At 29.5% G+C, this 15,096-nt stretch overlaps 2 protein-coding genes, 1 non-coding gene and 1 pseudogene across 3 annotated transcripts; 2 read left to right on the top strand and 2 right to left on the bottom strand.

Annotated features, from left to right (window-relative positions):
* Positions 1 to 4,101: 4,101 nt before the first annotated feature.
* Positions 4,102 to 5,722, bottom strand: LOC100254448 (uncharacterized). Its single transcript, XM_002265699.4, has 2 exons — positions 4,507 to 5,722; positions 4,102 to 4,407 (listed from the first exon to the last, which is right to left on the bottom strand). The coding sequence occupies exons 1-2, from the start codon at positions 5,492 to 5,494 to the stop codon at positions 4,304 to 4,306; spliced, it is 1,092 nt and encodes a 363-aa protein (XP_002265735.2). The 5' UTR covers positions 5,495 to 5,722; the 3' UTR covers positions 4,102 to 4,303.
* A 415-nt stretch (positions 5,723 to 6,137) lies between these two features.
* LOC100259564 (1-Cys peroxiredoxin) lies at positions 6,138 to 7,301 on the bottom strand. The gene is made up of 4 exons (NM_001281268.1): positions 7,145 to 7,301; positions 6,906 to 7,054; positions 6,660 to 6,806; positions 6,138 to 6,575 (listed from the first exon to the last, which is right to left on the bottom strand). Exons 1-4 carry the CDS (start codon positions 7,260 to 7,262, stop codon positions 6,330 to 6,332), a joined length of 660 nt encoding a protein of 219 aa, NP_001268197.1. The 5' UTR covers positions 7,263 to 7,301; the 3' UTR covers positions 6,138 to 6,329.
* A 3,523-nt stretch (positions 7,302 to 10,824) lies between these two features.
* Positions 10,825 to 12,027, top strand: LOC100251012 (1-Cys peroxiredoxin-like; annotated as a pseudogene).
* Positions 12,028 to 14,971: 2,944 nt separating this feature from the next.
* TRNAA-UGC (transfer RNA alanine (anticodon UGC)) lies at positions 14,972 to 15,044 on the top strand. The gene has a single exon. It is a non-coding gene; the product is annotated as a tRNA-Ala (tRNA).
* The last annotated feature ends 52 nt before the right edge of the window (positions 15,045 to 15,096 follow it).

Here is a 15,096-nt window from a genome sequence, read left to right as displayed (position 1 = left end):
CTATTTTCGATGATAGTTTTATATTATTAATAACAAAAAAATAAAAAAATGTGTTTGATAACCAAAAACTGTTTTCTATTTTTTTGTTTTTTTGATATTAAAAATAAAAAATAAAGTGTTTTTAAAAAACACATGTTAATTATTTTTATTATTTTCACTTATTTTTTTAGATATGTTTTAAAAAATAATTAAATAAATATATAAATGATTCAAAATAAAACGTTAGATATAAAAATTATTTTTAAAACATATTTAAAAAATATATATAAAAAAAAACAAGTTAAAACATCACAATTTCCCAAATAAAACTTTTGTTCTACAAAACATAAACAATCGCTTTAAAAAAATATATTTTTTATAACCGTTTTAAAAGATAATTACCAAACAAGGCCTCAATAGTTTTTTATAATTTATTCTGAAAATAAATTATTTTCTAAAATAATTTAAAGCTTTTTGGAAATTTTTTTTTTTTTGGATAAATTTTTAAACAAATAAAAAATGGAAATTTTGAGAATAATTGAAAACATATTTAACAATTTTTTTTATAAAAATAATTTTTTTCATAATTTATTACCAAGATATATTATTTTCTTAAAACAATTTTTAAGCATTTTTAATTTTTTTATAAAGTTTTTAAAAAACAATCGCAAATTTTGAAAATCTTTATATTTTATAAAATAAAATAAAATTGTCAAAGAGTATGACATACATATTGAACTCAAATCTTACAAACTTAAACTTTTAAGAAAATTAGTGATTCAGTATAGTATCAAAACTTGGTTTAACAGGAAGTCATAAGTTAAAGTCATATATCGGTTTCGTAATTTGCATATTTGTTTGTCCATTTGTGAAAGAAAAGCATTAAGAAACATGAAATACATATTAAACTTAAATCTTACAAGTTTAAACATTTAAAAAAATTGGTAGTTCAATAAAAAAAATTAATTTTCATATTTAAATTCTCAAATGAAATTTTATTTTTAAAAATAATTATATATATATATATTGGGAAATATTTTTACAAAATTATTATCACTCCTCATTAGTTAAAGGGTATTTGAGTACTTTAACGTCTCAATTTGGAAAGACTTGTAAAATAATTTGCAAAATAATAAAATAGAATTTCAAGACAGTGGTGACTGGTCCAACGGAAAAGATTAGTCTACCTAAAGGATGGGATTTGAATTCAAACGTTACCCACTGGGGCCAACAAGATAAGAGAGAATCACTCACATTCAAACGGACAAGCAAGAAAATGAAAGCAGTAATCATAAGCATTAAGCACTAGCTTTAAAAAGATGTGACTGATTTATGAGTGGAGCGGATTGTTAAGTGAGGGCTTCCGAAAAAGTACGTGAAACTTTTTAGTTTTTATCGAGAATGATCCCCACCCAGTTTGTACAAATTTACCTTTCTACCATTCTAAGACGAGGTTACTATTTCAAAGCAAACGGTTTTCATTTTCAGTAAATTAGATTAATTGGAAAATGGTTTTTCCTGTAAGTTTATAACTGACTTTCAAATAATTTTATATAAGAAAAATATTAAGTTACGGTTCGAGAATTGCTTTCAAAATAGTTTTATATTCTCTAAAATAAAAAACACAAAAAATGGATTTAATAATTATAAATTATTTTCTATTTTCTATTTTTAATAATATAAAATAGGGTCTATTTAGAAACTATTTTTCATAATAGTTTTTTATTTTTTATAACAAAAAACACATTTAATAATCAAAAAGTGTTTTTTGTTTTCTATTTTTAAGAATAAAAAATAGAGTGTTTTCGGGTAACATTTTTTAGTTGTTTTTATTTGTTTTTTAAAAATAATTATATAAACATGTTCAATGATTAAAAATAAAATAATAAATATAAAAATTATTTTTAAAAATAGGTTAAAATATTTTAAGTTTTCAAATAAACTTTTGTTATGCAAAAATTAAAGAGTATTTTTTTAAAACTATTCTCAAAAAAATATTTTTCAGAATTGGTTTTTAAAATAATTACCAAATAGGTCCTAGGTGCTTTTCACATACCATCTTCTGTTTTCACTTATTTTACAAATGTTATTCTAAAAAATAATTATACAAATATATAAAAAATTGATTATAGATAAAACATCGGATATAAAAAATATTTTTAAAATATATTTAAAAAATATTAAAAACATATTAAAAATATTTTAAGTTTCAAAACAGACTTTTGTTCTATAAGAATAAAATAACAGTTTTCAAAAATTATTTTTCATAATTATTTTAAAAAATAATTACCAAACAATCCTAAAGCTCTATTTGGAAAATACTTTTTAAAAATATTTTTTAAAAACTATTGCCTTATTTGTATAATTATTTTTTAAAACAGTAAAAAAAAACAAAGTGTAAACCAATCTTTTTAAAGTTGGACCGATTCAACCGGCGGCCTCTCCCCGTCTAAACCGTCTAGCCGTTGAACTGGACGAATCATCGGAATTCCTTTGAACCGGCCAAAGTTGTTTGAGTCTTCTGACCAAAATCATAATGGGCCCCCCTCAATTCCGGGCCAATAAGTCTTGCGTCAGCAAAGCCCAGCTACATTTCTGACAAGCTCCAACTAGACCATTGGACTATGCAACAAACTTAGTAAATATTTCAATAAAATAAAGTATATAAAATATTAATGTTTTTTTTTTCAAATTTTTATCCATTAAGACTATTAAACAAATATAAATATTTACACTTACGGTTATTTTATAATAATTATATAATGATAAGTATGAAAATAATATAATTATTTTAAAATTTTTTAAATAATAAAAAAATAGAAATAAAATTAAATATTAAAATTTTATTTTCATCTTAAATATAAATTCATAGTTAAACTTTTTTATATAGAAGTTATTATATTTAATATAAAATTGCTATTGTTTTTTTTAAATGAAAATAAAAATATAGAGCACTAAATAAGTAATTAATAAATTTTATGTTTTAAAATTTTTATTAAAAGTATAAATGTTTTCAAAACAATTCTCAAATTGTTTTTTAAATAAAAGGTTATTTGAAAATCTAAAATATTAATATATTTTTAAACTAAAATTTATTTTATTTTAAATTATTTATCACATTTATACTATTATTTTTTAAAACAGTTATTAAAAAACAAATGAAAATAACTAAAATATATTATTTAATTTACAATGATTTATACTTTTCAAGAAAATAAAACTTATTTAAAAAATAATTGCCAAACGGAATCATAATATTCATTTGGATAATTTTTGTTAATTTTTCAAAAACACAAAATAATAATTTGTATAGGAAATTTTTAAAAACCAAGTTAAAGAGTATTTAAAAAACATAAAGTTTTAAAATTTTTGAAATTAATATTTAAAAATATAAATTTGATGGATGTTTGATAAATCAACTTAATAACTTAAATTATGTCATTAAACAAATTAAATACATGTGGTAAAATATATTTAAAGTAAAAATAATTTTAAATAATAAGTAAAAATAATTAACATATTATTATGTCAACATCTTCATATTATATTTTTATTTTTATTTATTATAATTACCTTAACGTTCTATTTTTTTATCCCACAACCTTCATTTATTACTCGACCATTTATCATAATTATAATTTATAAAGATAAATATATCGATTTGATAATTTATAATAAATTTTAAATTAATTTTATCAAACAAACTTAATACTTAAAATAATAATTAAATAATAAGTTTTAAGTCAACAATCAAACTTAAATCATTAAGTGATAAGTATTAAGTATTAAATATTAAATATTAAGGATTAAGTTTTACCAAATATCCTTTAGGATATAATTTTATTTTTTTTAATTTATAATTTTTATATAAAACTTGCTATTACTTTTTTTTTTTTTAAGAAAAAAAAAAACAACTGTTTAAGCTTAGATTAGAACATGTAAGACATGACTTCAATAAATTATTAAAAAAAGTGTGTAGCAAACTCCCAGAGTTCTGATATACCGTACTGGGGTCCAAGTTGGCCACATAGAGTCGACATAACTCAATTCAACTCACGTATTGAGATAGAATAGACTAAGATACTAAAAGAAAAACATCACAAACTAATTCAATCCAATCTAATTTAACATCACTCAATCCGAAAAAATAAATAAATAAAATTGTGAGTTGTATTTAGGTAATTAGAATCTAGACATAGCGTTCTTTGATTTAAGTTGGGTTGGGATTGACCGCAAACCCGACCCGATGTAAGCAAAGCAAAGGAAACACTTTTCTCATTCCTAAAAAGCCTCAAAATGTGATTATATCACAAAATTGCCATCATCACAAAACCACACCCAGTACTGCAGCCAAGACCCAAAGCAAAACTCGGAACGATCTCTTCAATGGACTCTGGCTTCCTTCCGTACTGGCGAGACTGCCTCCAGCTGAAACACGGATTTACAGAAATCAACACACAATTCTCAGTAATCCAAATTCACATGATCAAACACATGTATTATATATACATTGACTTTATCTCTTACCACATTCTCTCGTAGAGTTCGTGGAGCTCGAGCAAATGCACAGCGTTCCTTCAGTCTGTGTGTCGAACCCACAAGTCCCTCCAGACCTCGTGCAGCGTTCGCACCCAGTGTCTGGAATGGCATACGAAAGTTTAATACCATACGACCAGTCCAATGGCCCAATACCCTTCAACCCATCGGTGTCATACACAGAAGTGTAATGAGAACAGTCCAGTATATTCATGCTCATGTACTTCACAGTATCGTAGCCCGTGAAGCAACACGGCGGAGAGCTGTTGGAGAGGAGGTGAAAAAGCTTGAACGAGGTACAGGCGCTGTAGAGCTCATCGCAGGAGTGGCCGGAGAAGTTGAAGCAGAGAGACTTGTAGTGGTTGAGAACAGGCGAGTCGATGGAGCAGTTGAGGAGGACAAAGACGGTATCCGACGCCGGAGGGATCATCGCGGACTGGATATCGGACATGAGGAAGTCGTGGTGGGGTTGGAGAATGGAGCAAGTGGACATGGCTGGGTCGTAGACCACCATTGTCTTCTTGTCATAGTCGATGGCCTGGACTTTGTAGTTCCCGGAGGGTGTCAGGAAGAAAAGGTCGGTGCTGCAGTTCAGCATTCCCTTGTACTGCGGTGCTCCGCAGCCCTCGTCGACTCCAAACGGGTACTTCACCGGAATGGTGCCGCAGAAGCTGCGGCAGGGGAGGGAAACAGCGGGAAGTAGGTTTAGTTGCAGAGTGAAGAGCACGGTAAGCTGGAAGCCGATGAATGGAGTTAATGCAGATTTCATTTTGCCTTTCCCTACTTTGGTTGATCGGCGAAACAATAATAGGTTCAAACTGGTTAGTGGATACTTAGGCCGAGGCCGAGAGTTACGGTGCTTTATGACTGTTGGACAGGCTGGTGGTGGGGTATAGAAAGTTGAAAAAAAGGTCAAAAGTGGGGAGCGGTGGCTCATTTCGTGGGCAGTCCCCAAATTATTGCACCCGGAATTGTACATTGATAATCGCGCTGGTGCAATCCAACCAAGGAAGGTTTTGAATTTTTGGTAAATCCACAGAAATATTAAAAATAATTATTAAAAACATGTCGTATGCCATGTCATATCAGGAACAATTCAATTTAAAATCAGAAAAAAATCATCTAATTTTAAATTGGAATTATGAAAATAAGGCATCTGAAATACCAACGAGAATTCTGTCCCAAAATTTAAATTGAAGACCACCTTAACCCTCGTGTTAAAAAAAATTCAAAGAAATTCAAAAGAAAGAAGCATGTTTCTTTTAAAGAGAGAGATTTCTAGGCAATTTTAATTCCTACAAAAATTGTTCTCCCCATTCCCCATTTCACATTTTATTGGAACAGATGGGATCTGCCACCTGATCATCTCAAAACTCCATCCACTTGGGTATAAATAGGACTTCTTTCATATGGAACAAATTAAAATATGTTTAACGTAAATTTGGTGCCTTAATGATGCAAATTTGCTGTATTTCATACACTCTTTGAAACCTAAGGAAAATAACACTGCATGTATGAGAATAAGCACACCTCCTTTGATAAGAATCTTAGCCATTTGAATGGTCTTCAAGTCTGAAAGTTCTCAGATGATCCAAATATATACAGATGTTCCCCAAGCCAAAAGAAGAACCCCCATTCCAAGGGACGGCAGCGATTAAATTAAGTCATATTATAAATACACACGTGTATAAGTACATAAGTTTTACACAAGGAGGCATTTCATGGAACATGTGGAGCCAAGGAAAATGAAAAAGGTACTACAACTTCATATAATTAGTAGAAGAGATATATATGTATATATGGTGGTGGGACGATCAGACTTGGGTGAAGCGAAGGTATTCCTTTTTGGATGGAAGACCACAAGTCTGGAAACCCTGAGGGAACATCCGTTTGGCTTGCTCGTTGGACACGCTTGGCGGTATCAGCACCGGCTCCCCCGGTTTCCAGTTCGCCGGAGTTGCGATCTTGTGCTTCGCCGCCTTCTGCAGTGACTCCAGCGCCCTCAGCACTTCATCCATGTTCCGGCCGGTGCTCGCCGGATAAAGAAAGCTCAGCTTAATCTGCACCCACCCAGATGAAGCAATAAGCATTGATCAATGTTTCTGAATAAGAAATGAAGAAAGTTTCGAGCTAGCTGCAGAAACCTTCTTGTCAGGGCCAACGATGTGGAGAGCTCGAGACGGGAGATTGTTTCCAGAGGAGTCTTTTTCATCCGGATCCACCATGTTTAGTTGTTTGATGATCTCTCTCTTTGGATCCGCAGCGATCGGATACGTCACCTTGCTCCCAGGCTGCAAACACAGACAACAAACCGTTCCATCATCGATCGCCATAAAAGCGAAGAAGGAAGAAGACAAACGAAAATCGTAAAAGAAAAACGTTTTGCTTACAGTGTAGGCCTCAATGTCCTTGATCCACTCCTTGTGGGACTGCACATCGTCACAGGACAATCCCAAGAGCTTCACCTCTCTCCGAGCAAACTCCTCAGTATACGCAGCCATCTTACCGAGCTCCGTAGTGCACACCGGCGTGAAATCGCCTACATGCAAGAAATCCTTATGGCCCAAAACAAAAACGAAACCGAAGGACCTGCAAATTAATGGTGATCGAGAGAAGTGAGAAAACTGACCTGGGTGGGAGAAGATTATGGTCCATCTATCTCCGATGTAGTCATGGAGCTTGGTCCTCCCATGTGTGGTTTCCACTTCCAGGTTTGGTATAGTGTCTCCTAGAGTCAGACCCGGCATTTTTTTCTTGGGAAAATGTTAGAAAATACTGGGTTTTGCTGTGGATTTGGGAGATGGAGGTGGAGCAGAGGCGCTTAAAAAGAGCGGGAGGAGTGCTGCATGAAGGGAACGTGGCGTATGTCGTGGCTATTGAGATTGGCAGTTGCGTCCATGTGTTTCAAACCTCCTAGTCTTTTTCCACGCGTACTAGCATGAGATTATCTTCTTTTTGACTTCTTTCCCTTCAACTTCTCTGTGAACTTTAAACTTTTGTGGTACATGCAAAATCTTCCAGATTTGATAGTAAGAAGTTTGGGTGAAAAAGATGATTAAAGAATTGAAAAGAAATGTTGGGAAACGGAAGGAAAAAGCAAAAAAAGGCAAAAAAGAGATATTTGCTGTGAACGATGGTTAAGGAATGTGTAGTAGAAGACTAGTAATGAAATAAGATAGGAGAGAGAGAATGTGTAGTAGAAGACTTGTAATGAAATAAGACACGAGAGAGAGAATCAATCAAATGTGTACCCCCGTTTTATTTATTTTAAATAAAAATTAGGCATAAAATTACAAAATTACCCCCTCTTTTCTTTCATCTAATCATAATTCAAACTTAATTAAGTAATCAAGCTAGGCTCCATGGTTGCTTCTTTTTTTTTTTTTTTTATCATTAAAACACACATTTATATATGTAACATTTTGCTTCCAATAATGTAAATATTATTGTTTTTAACATAAAGAATTTTTATGACTTATAATGGGAGAAACTTTTTCCCTTGTCCACATATATAGAGTTAAAAACTTTTTCTCCTATCCCATCGTAGGATGTGATAATCATTATTTCCTTATATAAATGTAACGTTATTTTTATAAATAAATCCTAACATCAGAGTTGATGATCAACTTTAATACCATTTGAAACGACTTGTAGATGTTATTCACTTTAAAAATAAAGATACTCATAACTTTAAAACACGTCTTCATAATTAAGATAAATCTATATATTTATAATATTAGTAACTTTTTGTCTTATTCAATAAGATATATTACAATATATAAATCTTTATTAAGAAAAACTATTTCATTTATCTAATGTGAGATATCATAATAAATTTTATTTTTATAAAATAAAATAAAATTAAAAATGGAATATTTAGATGTATTGTTAATATATTCTTTTTATTTTTATATTTCTCACCAAAATTAAAGGGATGAAGGGAGATTGGGTCACCTTACTTCAAAAATGCAAAAGATGCCTAGTTCTTATTTTCCACGTCATCATTTTTTTTTCTTTCATTATAGTATATTTTTTAACTTTAATCACATCAAGTTTATTTGAAGGGCCATGCAACTATTGCGTGGAAGAGGATTTTATGTTACATCTTTTTAGAATGTTACTATGATTGGATAGATGTAACTTTTTCTTTAGTTTTATTTTAGTGTAATCATAATGCAAATGCAACATTTTCAAAATTATATTTTAAAATAAAAGTTATATTAAAAATGTACAAAAATAAAAGATCCGTCATAGAAGGCGATAAATGAATCAATTATGTAATAAGAAGTATGACGATAATGTAATAAGAAATATCGTTGGGATCCATCATCATCAATGAAGATGAACGATGTTGTATTATGAAACAATAGTATTACATAAGACTTGGAGAATTTTATTTTCACTAGATTTTTACAGTCTTATAAAATTCGATATTATTGCTACAACTTCATGTAATGATGAGTACGAGTTGTGGGATGATCAGAGTTGAGTGAAGCAAAGGTATGCCTTGTGTAGGCATACTTGAATAAAAATTCTCTTCTCATATTTAGAAATTGCTCAATAATTTAAATTTTAATAAATAATTTTTATTTATTTTTAATAATATTCATAATTAAGATAGTTAAATTTTATAAATAAAAATATTTTTTATATAAGTATCATTTTACACTATTGTTTATAAACATTTTAAATTTTTTTTAATTAAAATATTAAATAAAATATGTTTTATTTTCTCTCATCTTATTCCATGATATATCTATACATTCAAACATGAGATTAGTCTCTAAAACATCCTCTTTAGATACATTTTTTTTATGGAAAAGTGGGCGAAAAGGTAGTCCTCTAAAATGAGTAATTTATTTTATAAATGAAAAACTTATTGTCAAATTTAAAAGTTATGACCATTTGAATAAAATAGAAACAAGAGAGGATTGTGGAATTATGAAAAGAAGAAAATGACTTATGTTTCCATCAAACGTCTACATTTTACTTTCTTTTAGTAATAATATGTAATAAATTTTTGTGTAGACAAAATATCTGTAATTTATTCACTATGTTTAGTTGGAAAATTTGGTGAAAATTAAAGGACATCTTTCAAAAATAGAAAGAAAAAATAAACTAGAAAAGGGAAGGAAAAAATAAAATAGAAAAAGGAAAAAAAAATGGAGAGTGGGACTTTAGGCCGTCAAACAATTGGAATGGTGATCAGTGTCCAAGAAAAAGTGGGAAGACGGACCAACCAATTTTTCTAACTAAATCTAATAAACAAATTGCAAATATTAGTTATAACATAGTTTATTTTCCCTATTTTAGTTAACGGTAGGGTTAGCTTTGGAAATAATTATGTTTTAAGGACAGGTAGAGCTATAACGTGACTAAGACTCACAAAAGATGTAAAATTCATATCAAAGTTTAACAAATATTTATAATTGAATTGAAACATATGGTTTTATTGTAATGTCAAAAATATAGTTATATAGCTTAGGTGCACAACAATAATAAAAGAATATAGAATTTTTATGAAAAAAATTTATATTATGTGACTATATTGTATCATCTACAATGCACCTTATTTGTTTTTATTTTTATTTTTTATTTTATGCTATGTTTAATTCTCAGAAAGTATTAAAAAAAAAATTTGTTAAAGAAAATAATTTTATTATTTTTGGTTTTAATATGAAAAATATGAGAGAAAATCAAATAAAATAAATTTGAAGAAACATATAAAAATAATTCATTGATTTTAAATTATTATTATTTTTTTCACATTTTTTTTTCCTTTCAACTTCCCTTTTTTTTTTCTAGTGATTCATTTTTTAAAATATTTTTAAAATAATGATAAAAAGGATAAATTAAACTCACATGTAAAATAAAATCTTGACCCCTTAAAGAAAGTAATTACAAATATTTTGTTTACACAAAAATTGTTGTATAGCACTACTTAAAGAAAGTAAAATCTAATGGAAACATTGGTCATTTTCCCATTTTAGAGCAGCAACAGGGTTAGCTTTGTTCCCTTATAAGGAATAACCGAATAACTAGACCACCAATACTTGGATGCCGAGGGATGAAAACAGAAACAATCTTCTATTTTGTTTGAAGGGTGTCACTCTGACCATGAATTCTCTTTTAGGATGGGCATAGTCCTGTAAGGTTTGAAACTCGCGTACAAGTGCCAACGAGCTAGGATAGCCACGTCACATTCCCTTCGTACAACACTTCCCCGCTATTTTTAAGCAGCACTTCTCCACCTCCATCTCAGAGATCCACGACAAAACCCAGTATTTTCCAACATTTTCCAAGAAAAAAATGCCGAGTCTGGGTCTAGGAGACACTATCCCAAACCTGGAAGTGGAAACCACACATGGGAAGTTCAAACTCCATGACTTCTTCGGAGATAGCTGGGCCATAATCTTCTCCCACCCAAGTCAGTTTTCTTTCCATCACCATTGATTTTCTGGTAACAGGTCTTTAGGTTTGCTTTTCGTTTAGGTTTGAGACCGGATGACCAAGCCTTTTATGCCATTGACATTATGCATAAGAGAAGCAGTACAACATGTAAGTTCATTTTGACCATTTGATAAAGAAAGACCAGATGTTTTTCCAAAGAGTTTCTTTGACAGGTTGAACTGATAGAGTCCTTTATGCAGATTGCCCTGCAAGAGTAAAGAGTGATTAGATCTGTATTTAACAAAACAAACCTTTGGATGAAACTCAAAGTAAACATTATTATCTCTAGCAAATTGAGAAACACTTAACAGATTTTCTTAATTGCAGGAACTCTAAGAATATTTTTAAGAAAAATAACTTATTTGGACTAGAAAAAGAGAGAAAAACAGATAAACCAATGTGTGAAATTTCAAGTCCAGTCCCATTTCCCATGTGGATTTTTGAGTTACCATTATACTTCTTCTTCTTCTTCGATTTTATGGTGCTGATGGTTGACGGAGTGTTTTGCATGAATTGCAGCCTGGTAGCAAGGTGTCATACCTGATCGTTTCGGATCCGAAGTCGGATATTATCCTGCTACTCAACATGGTGGATCCAGATGCAATAGACTCCTACGGAAACAATCTCCCCTCTCGAGTTCTCTACATCATTGGCCCTGACAAGAAGGTTTCTTTTCTGCAGCTTTCTTCTTCATTTCTTATTCATCATCAGAAACATTACATTGATCAATCCTTAATTATTGTTTCATCCGATTCTATTTCTGGGTAGGATTGGGGGTGGATGCAGATTAAGCTGGGCTTTCTTTACCCGGGGTCCACTGGCCGCAACGTGGATGAAGTGATGAGGGTGCTGGACGCACTGCAGAAGGCGGCCAAGCACAGGATCACCACTCCCGTCAACTGGAAACCAGGTGAGCTGGTGGTCATTCAGCCAGGTGTGACGAAGCCAAACAGTTGTTCACTCAGGGTTTCCAGACTGTTGCTCTTCCATCCAACAAGTCATACCTTCGCTTCACCCAACTCTGATCATCCCACAACTTCTACTCACCATTAGATGAAGTTGTAGCAGCAATAACGGATTTTATAAGACTGCAAAAATCTAGTGCAAATAAAATTCACTGAGTTTTAAATTATGAAAATAATATTATGAAGTAATGTGGAGGTGAAAGAAAAAATAATAATAAATTAAATTTTAAAATTAAAATATTTATTATTTATAGTAGAAAAGATAAAATTATATTTGTATAATAATTAATTAAATTAATTGAAAGATAAGATTCAAAGAAAGACCAAAATATTTTTTTAATCAATATAACATGATAAACACAGTTTATACTTCTATAAATATTATATAGATAATAATAAACATAAAATCAATTAATTTTATAATTTATATATTTATAATAATTTATTATTAAAATATATTATTAGATCAAATATTATTAAAAAATGGAAACATGAAAACAAAAAGATATTCAACTCAAAACAAAATGATAAGTAATAATAAGCAATATAATAGTTAAGTAAAGGATATGGAGAAAAAATGTGTACACTTTTTTATAATGGTTCAACAATCCTCCTACATTTATTAATATTCTAAAGCTTTTTATTGAGTGAAGGTTTCACCATCAAAACTTTCAATAGAAGTCTTTAAACTTTATAATTAGATTCAGTAGCTCTAATGGACACTTACAATTCTTTAAAGTACTCCACTTACTTGAAGTTTCTTCACTCAAAATGAATAATATGAAAGATTTTAAATATGTTTCCAATCTTAGATACAAATTTGGCTCACAATACAAGAGAAAGTTGGGATGGAGTTTGAAGTGCATTAAATAATATGCAAGTATGAAATTAATGTATTTGAAAAAAGAACTTTGAACGTGAGGAAAAAAAAAGGGTTTTTCATGTCAATAAATGTTGTTCTCATGTCAATAAATGTTATAGAACTCATCAATTTATAAAAAACAAGCTTAGGTACCTAAAAGCTCACAAAACACCCTTGATAAATTTCGGTTCAATAGATTGACTAACAATTGGGCATTAAATGCTTCGTGGGTTGCCATTAGGGTTTTTGAGCTCAATTGAACGTGCGATCAAACCTTGATTAGTTAAGTCAAAACTTCAACCAGCTACATACCAACCACTAGAATAGAAAAAAATATTTTGGAATCTTAACCAATCCTCAATCAATGAAACCCAACTAGTTGAATCGTATTCCTAACTTGTTCGATTTCACATAAAAGTGCTCAAAGACATCTGGTATGAGGTATGGGACTTCCAACAAATTATCTAGCCTTTTTAAAACTTTTTTAAGTTAGTTTGAAAATAATCTAGTTTAAGGTTTTAAAACAAAGATTCATCCATGTTCATGATTAAAACAATGTTTTTTTTTTCTAAGTTTAAGTGAGGATGATAGTTAGCTTTGAAGTTCATTAAAAAGGTTTTAGATCTAAGTGCACCAATAAATATCATCTTAGAGATTTTCCTATAACACTTTAAGTCTTCATGGTTTAAACTTTCTTCCATGGTTGCTTGGACTTTCTTTAGTTTTTTTTTTTTTTCATTTAAATTTAAAAAATTCACTTGATTTAAAATTATAAGTTAACTTAAACTTGTTTTGTAATTTTCAAATTTTGATTAAGAGAACCCTTAGGTTAACAAATATTATTGGATATGCTAAATTTTCCTTTGGATAGGTTAACAGATATGTGAGTAATTGGGGAGAGAAATATCATTATTTGAATATGCCTCCTTATTAAAAAATATGTCATGAAATATACAAGAGAGGGCTTAGGTTCTGTTAGGATGGGAGGACTTCAATGGAGGAAGATTTACACTTCTCTTTGGTTGGAATGAGGTATTTATAGAGTTTTATTCACGAGTTTCTTGCGAAATCTCTTACATTTACAAGTCTTTTTATAGTTTATAGAGTTGACAACTTTATATGCTTTGGAACTACAATTTTTTTGCCATTCTTATACTTGCAACAACCTTTTTATGTTTTGTGCAAACCTTTTCAAGTTTGAGGTTTTCCTCCACTACTTAATGTTATGTTTGGTTTTCGGAAAATTTGATGGAAAATGCAAAGGAAACAAAATAGAGAGGAAAAGTATAATAAAATAAAAAGTGAAGGAAAATAAAAAATAAAGTTAAAGTCGATAAATTATTTTTATCTGTTAACTTCAAATTCATTTTATTTATTTTAATTCATCGATATAAAAATTAAATAATTTAAAATTGCATAAATTTATAACTATTTTTAATTATATTTATTTTTATTTGAAAGTTTTTATAGAACAATCAAATATGAAAAAATCATTTTTCTTAACATTTTTATTTTATTTTCTTTGTACTTTATGGGAGTGGGAGCCAAACATAACCTAAAGGTTGTTCAATTTGGAGGTACTTATATTTTTGCCAAGGTGAATTAAAGCATTCAAAGAATGATCCTTTTCCTTATTTTGCTCACATTCTATTCTCTAAATAGCTGAGAAAAAGGATTTACCATATTCAATTATGCTTTAAATAAAATGCATCTAAATAGAAGTTCAATTATTAATAAAGATTTGCAATGGAATTTGACTAATGAAGTACTAAAAAAAAAGTTGTTAGGAAGGAAAATGAAAAATATATGATCATGGAATAGGGTAAAAGAGACACATATGACAATTTTTTTTTATATTATCATAAACCATGATGAAAGAAGTACAATGAAAATATATGTTATGGAATATGGTGAAAACTTAATACCTTTAGAGAAAAAACAAAATATCTGTAATTTTGGAGATAATAATAATTTGCTGCGTAAGAAAAAACGAAAATAATAAAGACTGCAAACGAAATTGAATAAATTCAAAAAATATTGCTAAATAAATACATAATATTTTATTTTAATTTTCCAAAATATTAAACCTTTTAATCTCTTTAATAATAAATATTGTTTTTTCAAGAAATTTACTTTGTAGGATTAGTATGATTTTTTACTTAATTAAAACTGAAGCCAAGGGGATGTAGCTCACATGGTAGAGCGCTCGCTTTGCATGCGAGAGGTACGGGGTTCGATACCCCGCATCTCCAAGCTTGTTCAATCCGCGTGGATATCATTTTGATTTAATTTTTATGCCACGTG

Source organism: Vitis vinifera, chromosome 5, assembly GCF_030704535.1.
Source record: "Vitis vinifera cultivar Pinot Noir 40024 chromosome 5, ASM3070453v1".
In the NCBI taxonomy this organism is placed as follows: domain Eukaryota; kingdom Viridiplantae; phylum Streptophyta; class Magnoliopsida; order Vitales; family Vitaceae; genus Vitis; species Vitis vinifera.
This window is presented reverse-complemented; position numbering and strand designations above follow the sequence as displayed.